This window comes from Rhinatrema bivittatum, chromosome 2 (genome assembly GCF_901001135.1).
Source record: "Rhinatrema bivittatum chromosome 2, aRhiBiv1.1, whole genome shotgun sequence".
NCBI classification, from domain to species: domain Eukaryota; kingdom Metazoa; phylum Chordata; class Amphibia; order Gymnophiona; family Rhinatrematidae; genus Rhinatrema; species Rhinatrema bivittatum.
Window position 1 is genome coordinate 368,686,850 of NC_042616.1, and position 18,210 is coordinate 368,705,059.

Below are 18,210 nucleotides of genomic sequence, written 5' to 3' on the forward strand. Positions count from 1 at the left end.
CCCCAGGGACTTTTGGCCAGCTTGGGGGGGGCCTCCTGACCCCCACAAGACCTGCCAAAAGTCCAGCGGGGGTCCGGAACGACCTCCTGCAGTCGAATCGTGTTGAACTATGGCCGCCGTCATTTTGGCGGCCGCCATTTGCAAAATGGCGCCGGCTGAAGACAACACAATTCAATTGCAGGAGGCCCGTTCCGGACCGCCGCTGGACCCCCAGGTAATTTAAGGCATTTGGGGGGGGTTAGGGAGGGTGGGGGATTTAATTTAAAGGGTCGGGGGTGGGTTTTAGGGGGTTTTAGTGTGCCGGTTTTCCTGCCATTGGTTAGGGCAAGTAAGTAAGTTCCTGCCCTCCCCCTTCCCCCGATTTACGATTTTTTAACGATAAATCGGGGGAATTGGTATTGTTTCGTGGCCCTAACGATTTTTGACGATTTAAAATATATCGGACGATATTTTAAATCGTCAAAAAACGATTCACATCCCTAGTAAATACACATTCACCTTCTAAAATGTATTTGTATGAGAATGCTCTCTCTTTGACTCATGCGATGTATCTCCTGCAATTGTGCCTGAGTCAGCTCCTCTTCCTCATCCTTTTCATTCTGATTCTCTTGCTATACCTCTGAAGGATGTTATAAGCATACAGAAGGCTAGAAAGATTTCAAAGTCTTTATTTAGATGGGCTGTAAAGAAGGCATCCTCCTAATCTGTCCAGACAGCAGAAACATGTTATAAATAAGCCAAAGGTTCTCTCAATGACAACTCTGGTTTTCCGGCATGCCCTGTTGTAGTGACAGTCAGCTGCAGTCCCTGGGGTAGCTATGGGGATCATGAGCCAGGTTTTCAGTGGTTAGCTTCTGTCACCTTAAGGGAGAAGCCACAGAAAAGCTGGGTTAGATACACCTTTTGGGTTTGAGAGTAGGACAGTTCAAAGGACTAGTTTTGAGCAGTTCTGCAGTGCCAACACTCAGTCAACCTAAATATAAGGGAGCCAATAGGAAGCAGTGAACTTCGTATGTGGTAAACTGAATGGTGCCTTCCTACCAAGAAGCCATCCCTCAGTTATGTGTTCTTCCTGGAAGCGGTCATGAATTCTTGATTGCGAGAGAATGTATGTATCGTGAATGGATCCTGGAAACCTGGGCACGATATTCATGATGATGCCCTTGGCATCAGACCATTTGCATATTGAGGAAGTGGAAGCTCTTGTGGTTGTGGTAAGTGGCCTCATCTCCCTCTAATGCCCTTCTGGCGATGTGAGTGCACTCAATAGCTCCCAAGACAGATGGGAAATGTGCATTTTGATAGAAATTGGTCATTGTTTGGTGCTGCTGTTTTCTGCTAGGGAAGGATATAAAGTGTTGTATCTTCCTGAGCAAGGCAGCCAGGACATGCTCTGTACAAATAGAGGTGGCAGACTGACTGATTCCAGATGTGAATCCTAGAGGTGTCTGGAAGATGCAGAAAAAAAAGGCCAGGGTGGTAGTGATCTTGATGTGTACTAGCAAGTCATGGTCTCTTTGAAGGCGCCAGAGTGTTTTCCAAGTTGGATTTGAGAGGTGCTTATAATCTAGTACGCATTCAACCTGATGACATCTGGAAGACAGCATTTAATACTAGGGATGGCCATTATGAATACGTAGTCATGCCCTTTGGGCTGTGTAATGCCCCAGCTGTCTTTCAGCATCTCATGAATGAGATCTTCAGGGACCTCCTGTACCAGTTTGTTGTCATCTACCTTGATGACATTCTGATATTTTCCAAGGACATTGAAAGTCACCATGAACATGTTCGTACTGTTATCCAATGATTAAGAGAGAATCATCTATACACTAAACTAGAAAAATGTTTGTTTGATCGCACTCGTCTACCTTTCCTAGGATATATAATATCTGACCGTGGCTTTTCCATGGACCCGGAGAAAGTCCAAGGAATCCATGACTGGCCCCAGCCAGTTGGGCTTTGAGCCTTGCAATGGTTCCTAGGCTTCACTAACTATTATCGAAGCTTCATTGCCAACTACTCCTCCGTGGTCGCCCCGCTTACATCAATGACTAAGAACGGAGCCAATACTCGAGTCTGGACATCTAGAGCCATCGCAGACTTCCAGAGGCTCAAGGATGCCTTCAGTTCCGGACCATGCCTTCATCACCCGGATCCCAAACGTCCGTTTGTAGTAGAGGTTGATGCCTCAGCTATTGGAGCCGGGGCTGTTCTAAGCCAACACTCATCCATGGGCAAGTTAGTTCTTGTTCCTTCCATTCACACAAGTTCACCCCACAGAACAACGCTACACAGTTGGTGATCGTAAACTATTGGCAGTGAAGTTAGCTCTTCAGGAATGGCGCCCCTGGTTGGAGGGGCGCAGTACAAATTCACTATATTCACAGATCACAAGAACTTAGAGCACCTCAAGGTGGCTCAGCTTCTAAATCCCCGGTAGGCCCACTGGGCCCACTGGGCCTTGTTTTTTGAGAGATTCGACTTTAATCTCTGTTTCTGTCCTGGTTCTAAGAATCAGCGAGCTGACATGCTGTCTCAATCCTTTGAACCCTAGGATCTTTCAGAAGTTCCTAGTTAAATCATTGATCCTGCCTGCATATCAATAGCAGCAAGCACGACTGTTCCAGTTGGGAAGACTGCTGTTCCTCACCGACTACGAAAGCGGGTCTTAAAGTGGGCCCATGATTCTAAACTGGCAGGTCACCCCGGCCGTGGCAGGATGCTGGAGATGCTGCGCCGACATTATTGGTGGCCCACCATGGTACAGGACTCTCAGAGTTATGTGGACTCTTGTCCCACTTGCGCACAACAAAAGCCACCAACAGGAAAGCCCTGGAGCTTGCTACAGCCACTCCCAGCACCTACGGAACACTGGTCCAGTATTTCAACAGATTTCATCACGGATCTTTCCCCATCGCAAGGCAACACGGTGATTTGGGTTGTAATTGACCGCTTTTCGAAGATGGGGCACTTCATCCCGTTGCTGGGTCTTCCATCAGCCCCGGAATTAGCAAAACTCTTCTTGAGAAACATCTTTCGACTTCATGGGCTACCCAAGGAGATTGTCTCCGATCAGAGACCACAGTTTGCTGCCAAGTACTGGCGCTCCCTATGTCAGAAATTCAGTATTTCCTTGAATTATACCTCGGCCTACCACCCTCAGGCCAATGGGCAGGCCGAGAGAACGAATCAGACCTTGAAGATGTTCCTACGTTCATACGTCAATGACCAACAGAATGATTGGTCAGACCTTCTCCCTTGGGCCGAGCTGTCACATAACACTCATCTCGCAGCAGCCACCAACGTGTCTCCCTTTTCAGTGGTCTTTGGAAGGCAGTCCCATCTGCCTCTTCCTCTTCCTGTTCCTGTTACGGTTCCGCCTCCTGCAGCACAATCCATGGCTCAAACCATCCGCCAAGTATGGACTCAAGTAAGAGAACGTCTCTCACAGGCTGCTGAGTGTGCTAAATGCAGCTTGGATCTCCATCGACGACCTGCTCCACTCTTCCGACCTGGCCAGAAAGTTTGGCTGAGTGCCTGCCATATCCGCTCCAACTTCCATCTCATCGGCTGGCCCTAAAGTATATCGGTCCTTTTCCAATACTCAGAAGAGTGGGAGCCCTTTCCTATCAGCTCCAGCTACCCCGGTCCATGGGCATCCACAACACGTTCCACGTGTCTTTGTTAAAGCCTCTTGTCTTGTCCTGGCCCTCTCGCAAAGACCCTCCAGCTCCATGCGTCTCGGCAGAGCCTGATACTTCTCTGCAGGTAAGAGAAGTCCTTGATGTTCGATGACGTCGAGGCAAATGGGAGTATCTCCTAGCTTGGGAGGGCTATGGGGCCGAGGAGAACTCATGGGAGACCTCTCAGAATATCCTTGACAAGGATCTCTTGAAGACCTTCCATAGACAGAATCCTGAGAAACCCCAGCCGTGTAGGAGGAGGCCTACAAGGGGGGGTACTGTTACGCGCCCCACCAGCAGTCGTCCCGCGCACAGGACCACTCACCTTTGGGGTCACACAGCAGGTCCCGGTCCTGTCTCCCTTGCGGTCGCCGGGCCTTTGGTCGCACGCCGGGCCTCGGCGTCTCAGCAGCTAGCTACTCCCCTATGCGAGCAGACCAGCCGCCCTAATGTAGGTTCCAGGGTGGGGCACCCCGATTGAATTCATGTTAAAAGGAAGTTCCTGGCCTCACTTCCTTGCCTTGGCAATCGGGTCAGTTTGTTCCTGAGATTGCCCTTGCTTGTGTTCCTGCCTGCTTGATCCTAGTCTCATTCCAGGATCCTTCTGTTCCAGTTTCGTTCCTGCTTGTACCTGCTTCTTTGCCCTGCTTGTTCCAGTGTTCGTTGTTTGTCTCCCTGGTCTTACCCCGGACTGACTTTCTGGTAAAGACCTCAGCTTGTTCCTGACCTGCCTGCCTGCCTGCCACATGCCAAAGACCTCAACTTGTTCCTGACCTGCCTGCCTTTCTGCCACCTGCCAAAGACCTCAGCTTGTTCCTGACCTGCCTGCCTGCCTGCCGCCTGCCAAAGACCTCTGCCTGCTCTTCGACCTTGCCTGACCTCTGGATCTTGACCCTTATTTATTTATTTATTTATTTCAGATTTTTATATACCGGCATTCGAGACAGCAGTCACATCGTGCTGGTTCACATAAAACAGGGGTGCATAGTAAACATAACTATAACAATGGTGTTTAAAAGGCAGTTACATATAACAGGGTGATAAGAACTTGGCTGAGAAGGAAGAGAAAGGAAAGGTTATTGAAATTCACACAGGTAAACGATAGAAGATAAGGATGACCATGGTGTATTTGGAGATTAGTTAACCGAGTTGGAGATTAGTTAACCATGTTGGAGATTAGTTAACCATGGTATAGTTGGAGATTAGGGGTGGCTTGGCGGTGTTCTATCAATTGGCGTCCGGGAAAGCTTGTGTGAATATCCAGGTCTTTAGTCTTTTTTTGAAAGTTGAGATGCATGGTTCTGTTCTTAGATTTGAGGGGATGGAGTTCCATAACGGTGGAATGGCTGTAGAGAAAGCCCGGTCTCTTAGTGTGCAGTGTCTGGTGGATTTGGACGGTGGTACCTGTAGAGATCCCCTGTATGCATCTCTTGTCGGTCTTGACGAATTGTGTAGTCGGAGAGGGATCAGTAGGTCAATGGGAGCCAGTTGGTTGATGTTTTTGTAAGTGGTAAGAATGGCCTTGTATATTATTCTAAAGTGTATAGGTAGCCAATGGAGGCTCTTTAGAATGGGGGTTATGTGGTCCCTTCTCCTGGTATTTGTCAGAATTCGTGCAGCTGCATTTTGCACCATCTGAAGCGGTTTGGTGTATGAAGCGGGAAGGCCAAGTAGGATGGTGTTACAATAGTCTAATTTTGAAAAAATGATTGCTTGTAGAATGGTTCTGAAATCTTGGGCATGGAAAAGTGGTCTAATTCTTTTCAGCACTTGTAGTTGGTAGAAACAGTCTTTGGTGGTTTTGTTAATAGTGGCTTTGAAATTCAGGCGATTATCAATTAAGACTCCTAGGTCTCTCACTTGTGTGATTGTTGGCGTGGCTTGTTGTGCAGAGGTGATGGTGCTGTTTTCTGAGGCGATGAGCAGGAGTTCAGTTTTGCCGGAATTTAATACCAGGTTTAGGCTGGTGAGGAGGAGTTTAATTTTTTGAAGGCATTTATCCCAGTAAGCCAGAGTTTTTGCGAAGGAATCCTTAATGGGTATCAGGACCTGGATATCGTCCGCGTAAAGGAAGTGTTTGAGGTTGAGGTCGGTGAGGAGTTGGCAAAACGGTATAAGGTAAATGTTAAATAAAGTAGGAGACAGGGAGGACCCCTGTGGGACTCCTACTGACGACGGGTGTTGAGAGGATTCTTTGTTCTGAATCTTGACCTTGTATCCTCTATTGCTGAGAAATGATATGAACCAAGATAGAGCTGTGCCTGAGATACCTATGGAGGCTAACTGGTTAATGAGGAATGAATGATTAACGGTGTCAAAGGCTGAAGAAAGGTCCAGTAGGATCAGTAAGAAGGCTTGACCTTTATCGAGGCCCAGGATGAGGTGATCTGTTAAGGAAATGAGGAGGGACTCCGTGCTTAGTGTTTTGCGGAAACCGTATTGTGATGGGAAAAGGAGGTTGTTTTCTTCAATGTAGTTTGAGAGTCGGGTGTTCACCAATTTCTCCATAATCTTGGCTATGAAGGGGAGGTTGGCGATCGGACGGTAGTTGTTTGGGTCATTAGGATCTAGATTAGGTTTCTTGAGTAGTGGTTTGAGAGAGGCCAATTTTAGGTCATCTGGGTAAGATCCTTGTGTTAATGAGCAATTTATGATGTCTGACAGGGATTTGGAGATGGAGTCAGGAATTGATAGAAGCAATTTTGAGGGGATGTGGTCCGAAGGGTGAGAAGATGGTTTCATTTTCCGTAGTATACCTTGGATCTCAATGGAAGAAGTGAGTTCCAGTTCTTCTAAGCAGGAATTTTTGAAGGCGGTCTGATGTGGTGTTGAAGTAGAAGTAGAAGCGGTGTTAGGGGGCAGTTGAGTTAGAAGTTTGCTGATTTTGTTGTTGAAAAATAGCGCTAGTTCTTCCGCTTTAGATTTGGCTTGGTTTAGAGCGATTTCTGAAGGGTTTATTTGAGTGAGGTTAGAGACGTAGCTAAAGAGGGCTTTAGCGTCGAAGATTAGGTGGTGGATCTTGGATGCGTAGTAGTTCCTCTTGGATCTTAATGTATTGGATTTGTATTGGTGAAGAGTTAATTTATAGGTAGATAGAGTGACGGTGCATGGGTTTTTGCACCATTTAGCCTCATTTTGTCTTAGCAGTAGTTTAAGCTTTCTTAGTTCTAGGGTAAACCATGGTTGCCTTTTGGAGGAGTTGGGGTGAGGTTTTTTTGTTGTTAAAGGGCATAGCTTGTTTGCTATCGATTCCGTGATGGTGTTCCAAGATCGAAGCGCTGAGTTCGGATTGGTGAAGTCTACTTGGGTGAGATGTGATGATAAGTGATTGCTAAGATCTTCTGTGGTGCATGTTTTCCTGTAAGTGAAGCAATGTGAGGGTATGTGAGATGGACTGGTATCTTTTATTGAGAATGAGGAAGTTATGAGGGAGTGATCTGACCATGGTACCTTCGTGCAGGTGGGGTGCTGGACCAGTTTGATTGCTGTATTGACGAAGATAAGGTCTAACGTGTGTCCGGCTTTGTGTGTGGGTTCGTTAACTAGTTGAGTGAAACCTAAAGCGGAGTATGCTGTAAGTAAGGCTTCGCAGTTAGGTGATAATATGGAGTTGTCGACGTGCAGGTTGAAGTCACCTAAGATTATAGCTGGGGCATCTAGATTGATAAGGGAAGTAGTTAATTCGACCAGAGGAGAGGCGTCTGTTTCCAGTAAGCCTGGAGGAGCGTAGAGAAGTAGAATTTGGAGTTTGTCTGACGAGAAGAAGCCAAATTCGAGTTTCGAGTCGGTGTGGGAGGAGTGTTGAGTGAATCTGAGGTCCTTTTTTGTAGCTAGGAGGATTCCTCCTCCTTTTTTTTTTCCCTGACGTGGGATGGGGAAGAAGTTGTATGTCTCTGTGGGTAATTGGTTAATTATTGCAGTGTCTGAAGGTTTGAGCCATGTCTCAGTAATTGCGCATATATCCGGTTTCACATCGATGAGATAGTCGTTTAGTATTACTGATTTCTTAGTTAGGGATTGTGCATTGAATAGTGTTAACGTAAATAGTGAAAGGCCTAGCAGTTGGGTAATGGGAGTGATCACGATTGGAGAGAGGGATTTAAGGTTGTGGTGATTGGCGTGTCGAGTTGAATGTCCTTTGGAAGGTGGACAGTGTGGGAGGATTGGGATTGGAAAGGATGGAGGCATTCTTCTCAGATTGTTGGAGTGTAAGCTGGAGTGGCTGGACTGGATGCTGGACTAGATGCTGGACTAGATGCTGGACTAGATACTGGATGCTGGAGTGGCTGGACTGGATGCTGGATGCTGGAGTGGCTGGACTGGATGCTGGAGTGGCTGGACTGGATGCTGGACTAGATGCTGGATGCTGGAGTGGCTGGACTGGATGCTGGAGTGGCTGGACTGGATGCTGGACTGGATGCTGGACTGGATGCTGGACTAGATGCTGGATGCTGGAGTGGCTGGACTGGATGCTGGACTAGATGCTGGATGCTGGAGTGGCTGGACTGGATGCTGGACTAGATGCTGGATGCTGGAGTGGATGGACTGGATGCTGCGGTGGCTATAACAGGATTTGGCTGTAATGCAGGCAGTAAACTCCATAGGGTTTCAGCATGTTTACTATCTGTTACTATAGTGTTGTTATGGCTGAAGTTACTTACGTGGGTATGGGTCGGTATGACCCTTGCTTCGTTGACCACACCTCGGACTGATTCCTGGATTTTGACCTTGCTCACCTGACCTTGCTTGATTCTGGCTCTGTCCCTAGCCTAGTTCTCACCATCTCTATTTTGGTTCGCTCTCCTCCAACCTGTTTCCAGCCTCGAACCCGATAGCGCTCCTCTAGTGTCTGTGGGCACGCCACACTTATACTCTCCCAGGAGACCCTGCGAGGCCCACCTAAGTCCAAGCGGTCCGGGTCCCTATGGGCTCCTCCCAGGGGGACCTCGGGCTTCCAGTGGTGAAGCTCTACACTGCCTCTGTCTCCTTCCGTGCTCCGCCACCTGTGGACAGTCCCTGTACTGCCACAGGACAGGGCTCCACCCCAAGCACAACACAGGGTGTCAGTTTGTGGGTTTTTTTTGTTTTTTTTTACATTAAGGTAGCATAAAGTAAAATGAAATAAAGTAGCACTTTTTTTTTTAAATAATGCTTTAATTCCCTCTTCCCTCCCACATTCAACCACTAGTAGTTAGTTACTGGTACATTCACATTGCAACAATTAAAAAGTTAGCTCTCTTCAGGAGGCTGCCTCGCCAGTCACCCCTCCTCCCCTTCCCCATATAACAGCCAGTGAATGGTATGTGTGCGATTTGGAGGGCAGTTTGTGACAGGTGAGGCAGCCCCCTGCATGAAGTTCTGACCGATGCTGTGCTGGCGGCAGCACTAGTTAGCCAGGTAGCTATCTAGCTACCCTTCAAAACTGATATAGTAAATCAATCAAGCACCAGCTGCAGCTATCACTGATTGATCGATATAACTTTTCTGCTCTAGAAAATCAAATGAATGGAATGAATAAAGAGCTGGTTTCTCCTCAAACCCCACAAGACAAAGCAGCACACAAGCAGATAATCCCTTATTATATAGCTATTGAGTAAATGTAGGAGGGGAAATAAATATAATTGGCCATTTCAAAAATACACTTAACCAATTACCATGTACCTCTCATAAAAAAATGAAGCAGGATTGGAAAATTAAAAGTATCTGTGTGCAAACATATTCTAAAATGTCAGGACCCTCTTTTCTAAAATGCACAGGGATTGGCAAATTCAAAATATGCACTAGATTTGACCTGCCAGAGCCTGGTAACAAGAATAAACATAAACAAACAAGTTCTAGTCATGTGACATCAGTCACGCCCCCCCCCAACCTTTGACTATCAGAAATAATTTTGTGCCTGTTTGTCATTATCTTATCATTCTGCTATAGCAGGGGTCAGGAACCTTTTTGGCTGAGAGAGCCATAAACGCCACATATTTTAAAATGTAATTCCATGAGAGCCATACAATATGTTTAAAACTAAATACAAGTAAATGTGTGCATTTTATGTAAGATCACACTTTTAAAGTACAATAAGTCTCTGAAAATATTACACCAGGCCTTAAGACACCAATACATCTCCTATTAGGAAAACGGACCAAGTCAGGCTGCTATAGAGTCCTACACAGAAACTACACGCCAGCAGAAAACCTCACCTGAATCACGTGCTGTCCCTCACCTAACATAGAATAAAGAGACCAAAACGCATAACAAGAAGCATGCAGACAAAAACTGAATTGGAAACTGCAACAAGCCAGAGTCTCTGTATGCAGTGTAACAAAGGAAAAAAGAAACATCACACATCCTTATAAAACAAATCAAGAAATATAAAATCATCAGCAGTAAAACTGTACTAACAAAAAGAACATATTTCGAAACAGCTGATGAGTGGAATATCCAATAATTAAAAACTCATATAAAACATTTCCAGATACCAACAAAATATTTCAAAATAGCAGACACAAAGATCCAGTAATGAAAAATAATAAGGATACAAACATTTTTTTGCTCTGCATACCTGGGAACGTTTGATATCCAGGTGTCCTGAGATTGTTCTGAATTAGCAGGAGGTGGGGTGGTTTGCTTGGAACTTTCTCCTCTCTCAGTCACATACCAGCGCTCTCTCTCACACTGGCTCTCAATGACACACCTATACACACATGCTCTCAGTCACTCACATATACAAATGTTTTTTCTCTCTCACTTATATAGGCTCTTAATTACACATTTACACACATGCTATCTATCTTTTCACGCTTACACACACACAGGCTTTCAATCACATAAATACATGCTGTCTTTTTCTCTCACACACAGACTCTCATTCACATGCTTACAAACATGTCCTCTCTTTCTCTCATTTACACACAGGCTCTCAATCACATACTCACATGCTCCCTCACCTAAATCAGCTCTCAATCACACACATACACATATGGTCTCTCTCTCTCATTTAAACACAGGCTCTCAATCACATACTCACATGCTCCCTCACCTAAATCAGCTCTCAATCACACAGACACACATGGTCTCTCTCTCTCATTTAAACACAGGCTCTCAATCACATACTCACATGCTCCATCACCTAAACCAGCTGTCAATCAGACACAGACACACATGATCTCTCTCTTACTTATACACACAGGCTCTTAATCATACATACACATGATCTCTCTCACACACAAAGGATCTCAATCATACACACATACTCTTTCAAACAAACAGGTTTTCAATTACAAACTTACACATACAGGTTCCCAATGGTAAACTTACATTCATGCTCTCTCTCTCACAGGCAGGATCTCAATCACAGACATACTCTCTTTCACATATACAGGCTCTCAATCATTCACATACATGCAATCTCTCACTCACACACACAGGATCTCAAACACACATGCTTGCTCGCTCATTCATTCACTCTCTCTCTCCCCCTTCCCCCCCCCCCCCCCCCCCCCCCGGGAACTCGCGGCAGCAGCAGCCACCTCCCAACGCTAACCTCCTTCATTTTCAGCCCTCGCGGAGGCGAAGGCGGAGTCCCATCGGCCGCGGTTGAAGATTTTCATTTTCCTCCGAGCCGCGCTGCAATCTTCTTCCCGTTGGACACTAGCGTGCCTGCGCGGGTCTTCCCGCGCAGGCACCCGATGCTCTCCACTTCCTCTTCCGGGCCGCGGGAAGAAGAGAGCACCGGCGTGCTCTCTTCTTCCCGCGGCCCGGAAGAGGAAGTGGAGAGCATCGGGTGCCTGCGCGGAAAGACCCGCGCAGGCACCCGATGACTCCAGCGCTGGCACCCGGCTGACACCCGATGACTCCCGCACAGGCACCCGGATGACTCCAGTCGGCGTGCTCTCTTCTCCTCCCCCCCGCGGCCCGGAAGAGGAAGTGGTGAGCATCGGGTGCCTGCGCGGAAAGACCCGCGCAGGCACCCGATGACTCCAGCGCTGGCCCCCGGCTGACACCCGATGACTCCCGCGCAGGCACCCGGATGACTCCAGTCGGCGTGCTCTCTTCTCCTCCCCCCCGCGGCCCGGAAGAGGAAGTGGTGAGCATCGGGTGCCTGCGCGGAAGAAGAGACCACGCTAGTGTGGTCTCTTCTTCCCCCGCAGGCACCCGATGCTCTCCACTTCCTCTTCCGGGCCGCGGGGGGGGGGGGGGGGGGGAAAGAGAGCACGCCGGTGCCGCTGACTCCAGCTGTCCTGCCGCGTTCCGCCCGGGCTGACAGCATTTTAAGCCCGGGCGGCGGAGGACCGGGGAGCAGCTGGGTCAGCGGGGAACCGCGAAGTATGGCGACACTTGTCTGCGAGCCAGATGCAGCCCTCAAAAGAGCCATATCTGGCTCGCGAGCCATGGGTTCCCGACCCCTGTGCTATAGCATCAAATTCCATCCACCTTCTCCTTTCACTTGTATGTTCAGAAAAAGTTTATTTTTTTCTCTGAAAAAGTATCAGCTCTTGAAAGCTAATCAAGAAATGTATTGTTAGTCACCCTATATTTTTTTTGTTTGTAAACTTTATTTCTGTGCATCTGTTTTAAGAAATTTGTCTACCTAGTTGATATAATAGAAACAAATTATTTTTCTATTTCAACTTGCCTTGGCAGGGCTTTCACAAAGCTAGTTCTGCTCCAATATCCTGAGACAATCCGTCTACCATTCTAGCAGTCATCTATGAACTCCTGTGGCCCTCTCAGAGTCAGAATTTAAAATCGTTATACTTCTCACCAAGCTTTCAAGACTATTGAGCTCCCTTCCTCAGGCAAGGTCAATAAATTGGAAGGGGGGAGGGGAGGGAGGGAAATCCAAGTTGATTATAAAAATAGCTGACTACCTAAAAGAAATAAAAATTAGCCATTTTGATTCTTTTATTAGACTGGACCATCTTTTTCCAGTCAAATGAAGAGAACTTGGCAAATAAGAGCAGCCTGCAAAATTACACAGAAAACTGATATCTGCTCAGTGCTTGACCCTTGAGCTGGAACAGAGTAGGGGAGAGATAGCAAAGAGCTGGAAGAGAGTAGGGGATAGATAGCACTTTTGACACAGCAAAGCATACAGCTTTGGTTTAGAGTACATGGCATCCAAAAATGTCTTTAAAAATAAAATATCTGACACCTCAGCTGTGCTTAACACTGTTATAAAATGGTCCCTTAATGCCTACATCAAGACTCCAACAGAACAACCACTAATAGCCACCAACAGAACAACCACTAATAGCACAATGTGTTTCCCTGCACAACAGCTTTAGGCAGCCTACCTTGGAAGAAGCTTTTCACCCGGAGGTAGCTGACACTGAGACGCAGGACTGACAGCTTATCCAGTTTGGAAATTATTTCTGTTGGGAAAGGCAGGAGGCTGGCCAAGCGGTCTAACTCTGCATTCAGCCGGTCTCTGTGTCTCTTCGAAGGATTGGACTTTTCATTCTTGACCACAGGCCTTCTGTTGGGAAAAAGGAATATGAATGCAGGGTATTACTCAGAGAAAGTCACAGACTATCCTGAGCTTCACTGCAAATGTTAGAACTAGGTACCTCCCTGCACTTCCTATGTCATTGACACCTATATGTACCAAGACAGTTGGCTCCTCCTCAGAACTATCTAAAATCCTATGTGACATGTGAGGTCCCCTCCACCTTCACACCAGGCAAGCAATTTACCAACAGGCCGATACAGTAAAGTGCGGCCGCAGTTACCCCGTTTCTAACCCGCTGTGGGCTCACAATTGGAACACGTAAGGTGATCCCGCGATTCAGCATCCGGTTTCACGCATCCTTAGCGCTTCTTGAAACCGACGTGTATCCCTTTCCGCACGCGGCATGTATATGATATGTTAATGATTGGATTAGCTATTTCCTCCAATACAGTAACGTGCGCTCCGATTATCTCCTTTCTAACCTGCTATTTTGCCGCATCTCTAACCTGTTAATTTACCGCCTACCCTTTACCTGGCGTTAGTGTGGTGTTCGATCAGCTTCGTACCAGACTGCGCCATGGACAACCTGTATGTTATTGCTCTGGTGCTATTTTTCATTCGGTTGAGAAGGAGAATGAGATATGCTCAACTGAGAAACGCAGGAAATGCTCGGCAGATTGGAGAGGAGAACGGGGGGAGCCGCAGCAAGGAGAACCCATCTGACCGGAGAACCCAGCAGCAAGACCGGAGGAGGTACGTGACCTGTTTTTGTTTAGCTGTAAAGAACGGCGTCCGTGTCTTCTGACGCCTCTATTGACGCCGGAAGATGGGCGCCCGTAAACATAGGCGTCCGTAAAGGCGGAGACGAGAACGCCTCAACGGACGCCGGAAGATGGGTGCCCAGAGAGATGGGCGCCCATAAACATGGGTGTCCGTAAAGGCGGAGATGAGAACGCCTCTACGGACGCTGGAAGATGGGCGCCCAGAGAGATGGGCGCCCATAAACATAGGCATCCGTAAAGGCAGAGATGAGAACGCCTCTACGGACGCCGGAAGATGGGCGCCCAGAGAGATGGGCGCCCGTAAACATAGGCGCCCGTAAAGGCGGAGACGAGAACGCCTCTACGGACGCTGGAAGATGGGCGCCCAGAGAGATGGGCGCCCGTAAACATAGGCGTCCGTAAAGGCGGAAACAGGAACGCCTCTATGGGCGCCGGAAGATGGACGCCCAGAGAGATGGGCGCCCATCTTTCCGGCGCCAATAGAGGCTCCAGAAGACACGGACTTACACGGACGCCGTTCTTTACGGCATGGATGGATGGTATAGTTAAACCGAGAGATGGGTGTCCGCTAGGCATCCTGAGGCACCTGAACAGAGCCATGTTGTCACGGCGAAACCGAAGGGACGCCGAAGTCCCGGCTTCGGCGTCTGTTTAGTTCCGCCGTGGCAAGATGGCGGCGAACGAAACGCGCGCCCAATAGAGGCGACTGAATAGAGCCATTTTGTCACGGTGGAACCGAAGGGACGCCGAAGTCCTGGCTTCGGCATCTGTAAAGTTCCGCTTTAGCAACATGGCGAAGCAAAGGGGCCGGAAGCAGGTGGCACGGCGCTCGCACGTGCAACACCACACCCAGACAGCCATGTGGACAAAGTTTGTCAGGATGCCACGAGGGCGAATGCCGAACTTTTCTGATGCGGATGTACGGCTGCTGGCCGAACTAGTGGCCAAGGACCATGGAAGTCTGTTCTTCAGCCCTGGGCACCCGCGGGACCAGGACAGGGCCGATGAGGCCTGGTGGGCACTCAGGGCCCGATTCAACGCCCAAGCTTCCTTTCCGAGGGAGGTAAGTTCATAGGCCTTGGTTTCTTGTTATGTTGTAATTGAAACATCATACATTTGTGGGTTTGTTTTGTATTGCTGTGTGTGACAGTGGGGAAACTGACACTTGAGTAGTTAGAACCAAGCAATTTAAATTTATTTGGGTGGTTGCTTTCTATAACTGTGCGCCACGACAGGACAACTGGGACTTGACTTGTTGGAAGTTTTTGGGTACTAGTTTTGTATTGGGATGGGTGATGACAAATATTAAAATGACACTTCACAGTTCACTTGTGAGACTAGTTTGGTTACAATTTATTTTTGCCTCCATATCAAAATTAGTAGTTCAATTTCTGTTTCCTTTTGCTATTGTATAACCCGCAGATAGAGGCACTGAAGAAGCGGGCTCGCAGAATCAGGAAGGAGGATCCTGAGTACCTGAGGGCCCACAGAAGAGCGTATGGTCCGTGCAGTTAATAGATTTCACGGTTGACCTGAAAGCGATAAAGACATTTACTATTTGTACCATTCTCGATCTTTGCATGCACAGCTGTGAAAATGTGCATATTTCTGTTTTCAGAGCAGGGGTCAGAGAGCGACACGGATGATGGCGGCAGTGTCGAGGGGCCTGCTCCACCAGAACAACGCCGCGGTGAGCCTTTAATAGCATTGGCATACTTTATGACATTAGTCATGCCGATGAAATTTGCACATGCAGATGTCATTCTTAATGGAACAGGTTATGTTCCCGGTTTCAAGGTTGCAAGGCTCTGTTTCTTACTGTTGTGCATGAATTCATGTGGGACAGCATTAATACTTAATTTTTTTTCTCTTTTCAGATACATCAGATGAAGACATGGGGCCCCACACTAATACAACACCCACCCCCATTTGTGATCATCCGAGTGTCATCCTGCCCGTCCCTGTTTTTCACCCCCCCTAATTTTCCAGCACAAAACCCTCCTGCTCCCCCTTTTATCCCGCCCACCCCCATTATGGAGCGTCCGCCCATGATCCTGCCCGTCCCAGTTTTCCACCCCCAATTTTCCTGTACAAATCCCTCCTGCTCCCCCTTTAACCCCGCCCATCCCCATTTTGGAGCGCCTCTCCGGTATCTTGTCAGCCCCCCCCCCCCCAATTTTCCCGCACAAGTCTCTCCAGCCCCACACACCCCACCCGCCATGGGAGTGGAGGAGGACATCGTCAATGATGTTGTCGGCCAAAGCTCTCCGGGGATGCCTGGGGCTGGTGGTTGGCCAGACAACGGCGTAGCATCTGGGGAAGGGCCCTCAAATATTTGGGAGCACCCGGATGCTATGCCGTTCGTCCTGGCGCAGTTCGCCAACCGTCTAGACACCCTGGAGGGAATGGCAGTGCAGGCGGTGACGATCCTGCACAACCTGCATCTTGTCCAGCGGGAGATTATTGAGCTCCTGCGAGCAATCGCAGGGGCTCAGTCCCTGCTGGTCTTGGCGCGGGCTCCTCCAGGACCATCACCGCCTGAGGACCGTCAATGACGATGCTCCTCCTCCCCCCCCCCCCCCCATGGCATGCTCCGCCCCCTTTTTCCCCCAACGCCCACCCCCAATGACCGCCCATGTAAATATATTTATGTTAATTGTTAAATTTTATTTTTCAAATATATATATATATATTTTGGAATTTAAAAAGTTGATTCGTTTCCTTTCCACAATTGATTGCATGAGACTTATGTGTTGCTACTGCGGCCATAATCAAGATCAGAATGACTGTCAAGGATGAGGAGAACATGCAGAGCATACTGGCGGAAAAGAACGGGAGAAGTAACCGGAAGAGGAGCACATGGAATACAAAGGCAAACTGAGTTGAAATAGAAGACATAGAATACAAGAGAAGAACATAGAATACAAGAAAATCTACAGAACACAAGAAGATCACATGGAATACAGAGGGAAACTCTACCGAAACAGAAGAGGAGCACATGGAATACCACGGTACAATGGATCGGGCTAGCAGAGGTCGGGTACATACACCAGTGCATGGGATAGGGATTGTTAGAGCAGGGGGTCAGACACAGCTGGATATGACATAGGCGTTAGAGCTGAGGTCTGGCACGTACATACTCCAGTGCATGGGACAGGGATTGTTAGAGCAGGGGGTCAGACACAGCTGGATATGACATAGGCATTAGAGCTGAGGTCGGGCACGTACATACACCAGTCCATGGGACAGGGATTGTTAGAGCAGGGGTCAGAAACAGCTGGATATGACATAGGCATTAGAACTGAGGTCAGGCACGTACATACTTTTAGCCCAGCGCCTTGTTTCGGGGGCAGAGAGGACTGGCAATCCCCGATGCCCAAGCGTAGGAGAACCATCCACTTCCTGGTACCTGTCATTTGAAATGACATTTGAAATGACAGGTGCCAACGCACCCAGGATACTGTATAGGCGCTGTATAGCACTCTATACAGTAAAATGGATTGCTCAGGACTAGCGCTTTGGACGCGGCTTGCATTTGCGTCTCATTTAAATACTGTATCGAGCGATATGTGATCCGAACTGTGCGTGCGGCAAACAAGGGTGCGCCCGGCACTGCCGCACTCTTTCTAACGCGTCCTTACTGTATCGGCCTGCAAGTGATCCTCACATTCACCAGTCACCCAGTTATCTACAGTCCTAATAATCAAATCACCAGCTTCAACAGTCATCCTAACCCTTCCCTCCTGGGCATGTGCCCCTGGAAACATATCCTCAGTGCAAGAGTATACTATATCACCTTGAGGGGTAGGTACTAGCTATAGGATTGCTTTCTGCCTCACCAAAGTGATGCTCTCCTTCCAGGTGAGCTTTCTCCTCCAAGGCAGCACAGGGGTGGGACTGCTCTACTATGACTCTTCCCTTAGCGCTTCCAGGTTTGTTACTCTAGCCTCCAGAGATCAAACTTCTCTGAGGGTTAGAAACTCTTTGCACCTAGTGCACACATACAAACTCTCGCCAACTGGAAGATAATCATAAATGTGGCACTCATTGCAAAACAATAGATAGCCTCCTTCTCACTGCTTAACTACTAGTAAGGATGTAAATTTAATTTCCTTTTAATCTGTTGATTTATTTTATATTTGTCAGTGACCCTCAAAACACTACAATGAATTTACTTATAACTACCTAGTTACCCAGTTTATTGATTCTTGTTTTGAATTTAATTCCTTCTATATCAAATCTATAGGAAGTTTATAGTAATGGGTTTTGAAGCGCATGTTCCAGTCCTCTTAAACTGCAA

General features: G+C 47.8%; 1 protein-coding gene across 1 annotated transcript in view; it reads right to left on the reverse strand.

Annotated features, from left to right (window-relative positions):
- The window catches only part of LOC115083293 (aryl hydrocarbon receptor repressor-like), a 321,633-nt gene that overhangs the window by 208,051 nt on the left and 95,372 nt on the right, over positions 1 to 18,210 (reverse strand). Inside the window, exon 3 of the mRNA XM_029587101.1 lies at positions 12,974 to 13,155. Within this exon, the coding sequence (XP_029442961.1) occupies positions 12,974 to 13,155 (182 nt within the window). The remainder of the gene's footprint in view (positions 1 to 12,973; positions 13,156 to 18,210) is intronic.